Source organism: Girardinichthys multiradiatus, chromosome 13 (genome assembly GCF_021462225.1).
Source record: "Girardinichthys multiradiatus isolate DD_20200921_A chromosome 13, DD_fGirMul_XY1, whole genome shotgun sequence".
Classification (NCBI taxonomy): Eukaryota; Metazoa; Chordata; class Actinopteri; order Cyprinodontiformes; family Goodeidae; genus Girardinichthys; species Girardinichthys multiradiatus.
The window spans coordinates 10211405-10221956 of NC_061806.1; the positions used below are offsets into that span (position 1 = coordinate 10211405).

The 10552-nt window shown below is 38.8% G+C and overlaps 1 protein-coding gene across 6 annotated transcripts in view; it reads left to right on the forward strand.

Annotated features, from left to right (window-relative positions):
• LOC124879555 (CMP-N-acetylneuraminate-beta-galactosamide-alpha-2,3-sialyltransferase 1-like) overlaps positions 1-10168 on the forward strand; it is a 116282-nt gene extending 106114 nt beyond the window's left edge. For all 6 annotated transcript variants that reach the window (XM_047384189.1, XM_047384187.1, XM_047384188.1 and 3 more), the window contains 4 exons: positions 3257-3436; positions 5732-5777; positions 5862-5981; positions 7140-10168. In XM_047384189.1, the coding sequence (XP_047240145.1) occupies positions 3257-3436; positions 5732-5777; positions 5862-5981; positions 7140-7313 (520 nt within the window). In that variant the 3' untranslated portion in view covers positions 7314-10168. The remainder of the gene's footprint in view (positions 1-3256; positions 3437-5731; positions 5778-5861; positions 5982-7139) is intronic.
• Positions 10169-10552: the final 384 nt, after the last annotated feature.

Here is a 10552-nt window from a genome sequence, read left to right on the forward strand (position 1 = left end):
CTTTCCGGGGGTTCTGTCTCCTGAAGAGTTTGTTGACGTCCCTCTCCTGGATGGAAAGAGCCGTCCTCGGCGTGGGTAGGGGGCTGGTGGGGGGGAACTTCAGGGTGGGGGTTGGAGGTGCCAAGGCCCCTCTTGAGGTTGGGGAGGTGGGGGTGGTGGATTGTGGCTGCAGCTGTTGGGGGGCGTCGTGGGGGATGGTTGCAGGACTGTCCCTTTGTCTTTCAAAGCGGCAGTAGAACTCGTTCAGGTCGTTGGCGAGGCGTCGGTCGTTGATGGAGTGGGGGGCTTTCGGCTTGTAGTTGGTGATTTGCTTGAGCCCTTTCCAGACAGACGCAGAATAGTTTGCTGAGACCTGTTTTTGGAGCTTCTCAGAGTACAGTCGTTTGGCCTCTTTCACTGCCTTGCCAAACTTGTACTTAGCCTCTCTGTATATGTCTTTGTCCCCACTCCTGAAGGCCTCATCCTTATCCAGTCTTAACCTTCTGAGTTTAGCTGTGAACCAGGGTTTGTCGTTGTTGTAACTCACCCTGGTGCATGATGGTACACAGCTGTCCTCACAGAAGCTGATGTAGGAAGTCACAACCTCTGTGTACTCGTCCAGACTGTTGGTAGTAGTCCTGAACACATCCCAGTCTGTACAGCCTAAACACGCCTGGAGATTCTCCACAGCCTCACTGCTCCACTTCCTTGTCGTCCTCACAACAGGTTTGCAGAGCTTTAGTTTCTGCCTGTATGCAGGAATCAGGTGGACCATGATGTGGTCGGATTGGCCCAGTGCAGCACGTGGGACGGCGTGATAAGCGTCTCTGATGGTGGTGTAACAGTGATCCAGAATGTTGTCCTCTCTGGTCGGACATTTTATAAACTGTCTATATTTGGGGAGTTCGTGGGTGAGATTACCTTTGTTAAAGTCGCCAACAACGATTACTAAGGAGTCCGGGTTGGTCCGCTCCACACTCAGTATCTGGTCGGCGAGCATGCGCTGTGCACATTAGCTTGCGGCGGGATGTAAACACCGACCAGGATGAACGAAGCGAACTCAAGGGGGGAATAGAAAGGCTTACAGTTTATGATGAAGGCTTCCAGGTCTGGAGAACAGTGCTGCTGAATCACTGTCACGTCGTTGCACCAACCACTGTTGAGGTAAAAACAGATTCCTCCACCTTTCGCTTTGCCGGAGAGTTCCGTGTCTCTGTCCGCTCTGTAGAGCTGGAATCCTGCCAGCTGCAGCGCAGAGTCTGGTATTAATCCACACAGCCACGTCTCCGTGAAGCACAAAACTGCCAATGAATAAAAGTCCCTGTTTTTCCCCAACAGCAGTTGTAGTTCCTCAATTTTGTTGGGAAGTGAGCGCACGTTAGAGAGAAATATTCCAGGTAACGGTGTTCGTAGTCCACGCTGGCAAAGACGTACCAGCACCCCAGCCCGTTTCCCTCTCTTCCGGCGTTTCACCGCGTGAACAAAGGTGAGCGCACCTTTGACCAGAATGTCCAAAAATTCCAGAGCAGTAGGCAGAAAAGTGGGAAATAACTCCTCTGGTGTTATTTCCCAGAAATAACACCAGAGGAGTTCTTCTCTGGTGAGAGAGCTCCGGGTACCATCACAGAAGACCGTTTTAAAGCAAAAAACAAAACAAAACAATGCGCACCAACACGCCGAGGCGACCATCTGCGGCGCCATCTTGGCCAGTGCCTGGCAAAAGTATTCATACCACTTTAATTTTTCTAGGTTTTGTCACATTACAACCACAAATTGTAATTTGTTTCAGAGGCTTTTATGTGATACACCGAAATAATGAGGTGCTTAATTGTAGGTGGATGGGAAATTATTCATGGTTTTCAAACTACAAAGACATTTTTACAAAGAAAAATGGGAAAAGTGTGGCATCCAAATGTATTCACTCCCCTTTATTCTGAAAGCACTTAATAAAGTCCACCTAATAAGTAAATATAGTCCACCTGTTTGCAATTCACTCTTCCTGTAAATACATTTCTACTGTAAAGACCTCTGAGAGTTGTTTCATCGCAATGAGCATAAGGATGACACATGTTGCAAACTACCAAGACATGGCCGTCCATCTTAACTCACAGGTCAGGCAAGGGCAGCATTTATCACAGAAGCAGCCAAGATCCCTTGGTAACTCAAACAGCTGCAGAGCTCCACTGTTAGGGTGAGATCTGTCCACAGGATAAACATTAGTTGTCCACAAATCAGTTTTTTATGCAAGAGTAGCAAAAGGAAGCCTACTGAAGCCCATGTGAAAAAAAGTGCTTGGGTCAAACGAGACCAAAATGGAACTTGTTTGCATAGAAAGTGCCAGGTGTGGCACAAAACTAATACTGAACATTTTTAGTTATGTAACTTGTAGATAGATGGAGCTAAATGTAGTGCAGTCTAAGATTAAAACTTGTTAGAGGCAGCAAAAAACTTGAGACATGGGTGGGGGTTCACTTTCCATTAGATCAATGACCCTAAACATAGGTCCAAATCAACAAAATGTTAATGGTTTTATAAATGATGGTTTAAATTATGGATCTTCACCTCCAGTCCTACTCCAAATGTGGATGTGTTGGTACAGGGATAGATCTAAAGGTTGTAGGATAGTGGCTCATGAGGACTGGAGTTGAAAATAGCTACTTTAGATAAATGTATATATTCATTTGTTAGAATTTTCATGTCACATTCAGAGACAAATTCATTTGAGGAACTGTGACAGGACTTTAAAATGCTCTTGAAACAATTTGTCAATTTGTTTTACAGAGAGGAATTTGCAAACAGATCCTGTCGATGGATGTGCAAATCTGGTAGAAAAAAAGACCTACGACTGTAATGGCAGTGAAAGGTGGTTGAATAGAAATGCACAGCTCAATATTCAGACCTTAGCAAGTAAAAAATCTTGAAAACCCTGTTTGAATTTCTTCCACTTTCCAAAAATCTTCTAGTTTGTGTTGGTCTTGATTGAGTGTGGATATAATGCCACAAGATTTAAAAATGCTCAAGGGGAACATTTACTTTTGCAAAGCTCGGTATTAAGGAGTTTGGGAAGGTTGCGGGGAATCTCATAAAGTAAAACACAAGCTCTGTAACTGACGCCTGTCTGTGTAATGGGAACTATTTATTTTCCATCTTTGTGGGCTAAAAATACACCAAATTGTCCAAGGATACAGGAAGATGACAAACTCACTTCACAGATGGAAAAAGGGTTACGTGGGACAAATAACTACTAAATTAAGGACATTTTTGTCTGTCGTTTCAGGATGAACCAGGCTCCTACTAATGGATTTGAGGAGGATGTAGGGACACGAACAACTCATCATGTCATGTACCCAGAGAGTGCCATAGACTTGGACAACAACACCAGTCTGGTGCTGATCCCTTTCAAGACTCTGGACCTGCAATGGATTATCAGTGCTCTGACCACTGGTACTATTAAACAGTAAGTGCTTTCGGAAAGGTTCGAGCTTAACTAAGCTATTTGATTTTTTAAAGAGGAACAAAAGATACAGTGTTATGTAAAAGTCACACCCTTGTTTGAAAAGAATGTAAGATGCTTCATATTCAGTTGATGGTAAACAAGATATGTCAGTTGTCTCTAAAACCCATATTGAATTTTTAGGGTAACTGTGTCCAAATGTTAACATGTTTTCCTTAAACACTACATTTAACACTACAGATAGTCTTACCATTGAAGATCATTTCCTATCTTTCCATCAGATTACCCCATAAATTATATAAAAAAAAATGTATGGCATAAACAACATCAGCAAAAGACAGCATACCCCTATTATATATTTTTTACTGGAAGCAGACCCATACTTAGTGACAAGACAATCTATTTCTAAAGGTCAGAACACCAGGAAAAGACTTGTGCTCTCATTGTATTATGATATTATTTATTACATTATTAATATAATGTAGTACACTTTAGCAACAACAGCAGAAATGCACAGCAAAATCAGTTGGTGACCAGAATCAGATAGTTTTCAGCATGACCAGCCGGTTGGACAAACAAAAATCTTGTCTTTTTGAGATCAATGAACCCACTAAACATATGTATGCAAAATCACGTCACACTGACAACACTCTTCAGAATAGGTGCCAGAGAAAGCAGAGAAATGTAAGAAACTATTCAATGGGAGACTGTTTTTCTGAGACATGTCTGCTTTTCACTCAGGTTGCGAGACAGCAAGAGAGGGCAAGACTTTTGACAGATAGCGGGAATGGCAAACGCCCAACAAAGTTGCTCTCTGTTACTCTTTTGAACTCTCAATCTCATTAGGTTCATGCTGGATTTGAAAATGTTGGCAGTTGTTTGGAGGGAAAAGAGTTCAGGAAAGGATCTACCATTATTTTCTATGGGGAATACAGAGAAAGCCACTGTTTACACGCTAACTGCTTATACAGGATGCTCATAAAACTTTACAATGTCAACTTCTAAATTAGTATGTTTTTGTTTTGCATCAATAGGAAAACATTATTTTACAATAACTACTCTCTCACACAACTGACATAATGTTGCCTCTGGTCCTCACCCTAACCCACCATGCCAGGAATTCAAAAAATAAAGACAGACATTGAATGCTTTCCTTATGTTCCTTATTCTAATCAGCTTCTAGGCATCGGTCTTTATGTCTAATATCACAGGCCTCATTCAGCTGAAACAAATCACCAAGCCACACTGTAAAAATCTGTGTAGGAATTTGTGAAACGACATGATCAGAAATCATCAAATATATTTATAGTCTTCTTCCATCATGTTTTTGTTTAAATGTAATTTCTACAATGGTTATATTTAATATTTTAAACGTATAAGTGGTTGAAAGAAAAAGATTTTTTCTCTCTCTCTCTCTCAAATGTGAGAGAAAATAGGTTTCATTACCCACTTTCTCACTGTCAAGCTGCAGAGGCATTATCATGCATGCTTCATGTGTCGCACTCCCAGATTCATTTCCACTCCTCTAACACCAGATTGCCATCCAGTCACGCTCTCCCGGTTTTTCTATTTGTCACTTTGCCATAACAAGGATAATATATATTTTTTCAGTACATTTCACCTTTAGCTGCTTCTTTCTCAGTAACCCATAACATTAGCTTAATTACTGGACATACAGGAATAAAATAGAGCTGCTGCTAAGCAAAGCCACAGCTAATAAATCAGTCATGCCATTATGTTAGATGGTGGAAGTTTCCTAGCTAATGCTGCTCCTAACTGTAGAGTTGTCCTGCTGCCAAAATAATCCGTCTGCATCATTAAATGTGAACTCCTCTAGCAGGAATGTCAGCTTTAGCCCAGCAGCCATTGGATCTGAAGTTATTGCTGTTTTTGCTACATTTGAAACAAAACTGGGCTCCAGTTTGATAGGACTCATTTGTCTACATTTGCATCCCAAAAAGACATTTTTTAATACTAACTAAACACGGACTCCCAGCAGGTTCTGCACACACCTATATTTCAATATTTAGTTCCTTCACTTGCAGCTTCACACCAGATGCTCTGGCGTAATGAATGGTGGGAAGTGCAAAAATAAAAGACGAAAGAATGACTGAGCTTTACTTCAAAATCTGCACATCAGATTCAGTTAGCACCATTCGCACTGGCTTAATGAAGAATGACACTGGACTTTCATTTTAGTCACCATCTGTTGCTTTTGAAGAATGTTTTAAGGGTTTCTGAAGCTTTGGTTAAAAAGGAAATTTATTTTGTGTGTGTATGTGTGTGTGTCTGTTGCAGCACATATTTACCTGTTATGCCCAGGATCAAGGCAAACAAAGAAAAGGTGATTTTAAATACTCTTATTAACCACGTTTTCTCTTTGAATAAAAATTAAATGCGACTGTTAATCATTTCTGGATTATTTCAGGTGTTGATTTACAATCCAACGTTTTTCAAATACGTCCATGAGTCCTGGCTGGAAGGTCATGGACGGTATCCTTCAACTGGCTTCCTCAGCTTGCTGCTTGCGCTCCACATATGCGATGAGGTAAGCTGGACTTCTCCAGCCATTAACATATAGCGTTCTAATCCTTTTGTACAGTGCTGTTTTCAGATAAACTCTCATTTGACATGAAACCAATGTGGTAAAAATAATGTGGATCTGGAATCAGCCACTCTGCTTTACAAAGGTATTCATACCACTGGAACCCTTTTCACATTTTATCTAATTACAACCACAAACTTTAGTGTATTTTAGTGGGATTTTATGAGGCAACCCAAAAAAGTAGGGCATTAATTGTGACACAGTAGGAACATTTATGAAAATAAAATCCCAAAACTGTAGAAAAAACTCAAAATAAAATGAATTTGCCTATAGATATCACCTTATTGGTAAAAAGATTCCATCTGTGTGTAATTGTATCTCAGTATGAATCTAGCTATTCTGTCAAGACCTCAGAAGTTTGCTAGAGAACATTAGTGATCCTTCATAAAGACCAAGGAAGACAAGCTGACAGGTCACGGATAAAGTCTTGGAGAGGTTTGAAGCAGGGTTAGGTTATGAAACAATATGCCAAACTTTGAACATCTCTTTGATCCATCATCTGGACATGGTAGAAGTATGGCTTAACTGCAAAGCTACCAACACATGGCCATCCACCTAAACCAACAGCAAGGAGAGCATTAATCAGAGAAGTAGCCAAGAGGCCCATGGTAACTCTGGGAGAGCTGCAGAGATTCACAGCTCCGATGAGAGTCTGTTCACTGAAAAGCTATGAGTTGTTTACTTTATAAATCGGGGCCTAATAAAAAAGGTGGCAAAAGAAACTATTGTTTAAAGAAATCCATAACAAATCCTGATTTAGAGTTTGCCACAAGTTGTAGATAAAAAATTTTATTTTTTTAATTGATATTGGTTCTACGTTGTTCAGCATGCCAGTGATATACAGTATTTGGTGAGTTGAATGAACTTGACTGCCCTTGATACCCAGACCTGATGGGTATTTTGGGTGGCTGAGATGCTAAAGATCGGGGAGAGTGGTGTTGACACTGTGAGATGTTGGAAATGAAAAAGGAATCAGGAAAATGAAGGTTAACTGTTACCAATATGGTCATTGTAATGTTTTCCTGATATAGGCCAAGCCTAGTATGGATACTTATACATTTTATTGTGACTCTGAATTGTAACATAGCTTGTCTGTTTCAGGTCAGTGTGTTTGGATTTGGTGCCGACCAGTACGGAAACTGGCATCACTACTGGGAGGAGAACCATTTGGCCGGAGCTTTCAGACACACGGGAGTCCATGATGGAGATTATGAATATAATGTCACCTTGCTGCTGGCGGAGAAGCACAAAATCCACATGTTCACTGGCAGATGATACCAAGCGTTGCATGTTCACCGAATGAACGTCATCAACCTTTAAATATTTAAATACATAAGAATTTTGTGGTGTCTGCAAACATCCCTGCTTCATTGACAAGAAAAAAAGCAACAGTGCTGCTTTCCAGAAGCTATGTTCAACCTCAGACTGAATAAGCAGGAGGATGATACAATGCCGATATCACATGATTATATGATTCCCTCTATTTTCTTTTTTTACTCTGCCAAATGTCTCCTGTACGACACTGTGGACATCTTGAGCTTATGTGTCAAAGATTAATAAAAAAGAAAAGAACGCGGCTGTACTGTCAGTAGCAGAAAGACAATGTGCTACATCATACTTTACTGATGTATGTGTACTAAGAGCAGGATTAAGAGGTGAACTGCTAAAAAGCTGTTAAACTCTACATTAATGTCCTAAAAGCTAGTGTCAAAACCCTATTGACTATAGTGTAAATCTTATTTATAAATCATCACAATGTGAGTTAAGGTGTCTTAGTTTAATGGCCATCATGACTTCATGAAAGAGTCGCCTGCTTTTATTGTACCGATCATTTTGCACATTACATCATTACACAGTTTCATCACGTTGCTCCTTGCTTGTGTCCTTGCAGATGTTTGACGATCAAAGATCATTCTAAAACTCACCCCAATGAACATTTTTTATTACAATGTGACATTTATTAAAAAAAAGTAAATATTATATATATATATATATATATAGATATAGATATCGATATAGATATAGATATCTAAAGTGGGAAGGTTTCAATCAAACAATAAACATAACGGTCCAATATTTATTGATTTATTTATTCACTCATTTGCTAATTTCCTGAAATTTCCATGTCTTAGAAAATTTTGGTTAAAGCCAATGTGGCAAAAATGACACTGCAGTTCGTTATCTTTTTTCCACAAAATGTTTTCAATTTTAAACATAGATTATCAAAATATCTTTATTTACACATAATAGTCATTTAGCCAATCTTTTAAAATGGTACAATTTCCTGTTGGTTGTTTGGTTTACTTTTTAATTATCACAGGATTATTTGTTTGTGATTAGTAATCCCATTAGGAGCCTGTAAATCCTGACTTTTCCTGCAATGCCACCATTGGTTGCCATAAATTCAGTATCTCGGATTTTGGTTGGAATGTTTAAACAAGTGCATAAATTTTCCTGAACTTTGATAAGGACCTTTATTTAATTTGATCTACTCTCATGTCCCACCTATGCTTAGCATTTAGCTCTCTTAAACAAATTTTAGCCTGCCAAAATGCTAAAAGTAGGAATTACCAACTTGGCAAAATCTACTAAAACACACCTGAAAGTCAGAATTTTATCTCGGAATACCTGTTTCATTACAGGTTTCCACACCTTTCAGAAACCAACTTTCTGATTGAATGAAAACAATTTAAAATTTAAATTTACCAGTGCTATGAATAGTTTTCCCAACATGTTCCTTTTGTACTTAAATGTATTAAATGCACAGAAATACATTGTTATTAGTTTATATTGCTATTGATATCTTACTTGGTCACCAAGCACATGAAAAGCAAATCCCACAGTTAGCCTAGCTTGGAACTGGAACACGATTAATTTGGGCATGAGGTTAACGGAACAAGAACCTGGAGTACTTTAGGGATATTCTCGTAACAGCCGGATTTTGGGCCTTAAGGACAAGGATCCTCATGGTCAGCTTTCATTTATAGCTTGCAAAAGTATGCCTTATTATTAAAACAAATATCTAGGGTGCAATTTCTCTGTACATAGCAACATACATCTGGAATGAAAAGTAGGTGTAAGTGCCTTCATTGACGGTTTTTTTACATGTACTTTGATCATCAGATTCAGCTGTATTTTAACCATATTCATTGTTTTTATGGGAATTGACCAATTTGTAATGTTTGTGTCAACATCCAACCTTTATGTTCAAAATTTCTAAGAATCATTTGAACGGAACAGTATAGCGATCTAAAGTGTTTTAATTAGATGTCAGCATGATTGTTTTTTCAGTTTTACGTCAGCATCACTCTGTGTTGTGCAGGTTTGTATTTAAGATCTGCTTGCTAAGCTTTTTGTAGATATTTAAATGCTCAATACTCATATTCCAGTTTGTACTAGTTTTCATTTCCATATTGTTCAGGTTTCAGGGTTGGGTGCTGTCATCTAATAGGTTAAGATTTGCTCCATGTGCCTTGAAGCAGTATTCATGATCTCTTAACAGGCTTAGAACGTGAAAACACGCTATAATTTGACCTGCTTTATACAGGATGTCTTCCTAAATCTGGACAGTTGTCCCACAGCTATTGTTGTTTATATGTTGTTCTATGGGGAATACTGTCACCTAGTGGACAAGCGCTTGTTCATTTCATTCATAATCCTAATAGATGTGATATAATATTAACAGTAATGCTTTACAAACTTCTTTTACTCTCTAATGTTTAAATAATATTTTTGAATGTTTGAATTTCACTGATGAAGCGTTGTCGGAAAACATGTCAAATTTAATGGTCTGGTGAGGTCAGTGATATTGACTTGTGTGGAACAGATGCATAATTGAAATAATTTAGTTATTCTATCATCTGTGGGTACCCACAGAGGAGCCACTCTAAATATGACTTTTTGCAGAAATGTGTGAAAAAGAAAAGGACTTCAGTTATTCATATGATTCCACAGAGAAATAATTGCTTATGAATAAAAATCTATATTTTAGATCTCATGGTGAGACTTTTATGTGTTCCGAAATAAGTTCATCAACCTTATGTGGACAAACATATTCTCAGTGTTGTTTGCATCCCTTTTTACCATCAATGTACACTGCAGGTTTTTAATAAAAAATAATTGAATTCTAATTTGCTTAAAAGGTTTCCCTGTTTTTTTTGTTTTTGTTTTTTTTTGTTAGTGAAACACTTGATTTGATATCTCCGGGACAAAGTCTCAAATTGTTCACATCCCCTAAACACATTTTGTCAGACTGCAGCAACAAACATCAATGTATTTTATTAGGTTTTTATGTGACAGACCCACACTGGTATGAAAAGGAATGTTTTGAATGTTTTTACATATCAAAATACTAAACCCCTATAATCCAGTCCCACCATTTCCCTTCAGACGTCACCTCGTCAGTAAATAGAGTCTAATGTGTGTAATCTTAATTTAAATACAGTTGTTCTGCTCTATGAAGGCCTTAGAGGATTGTTAGGGATACATCAGACAGGTCAGGGATAGGTTACATT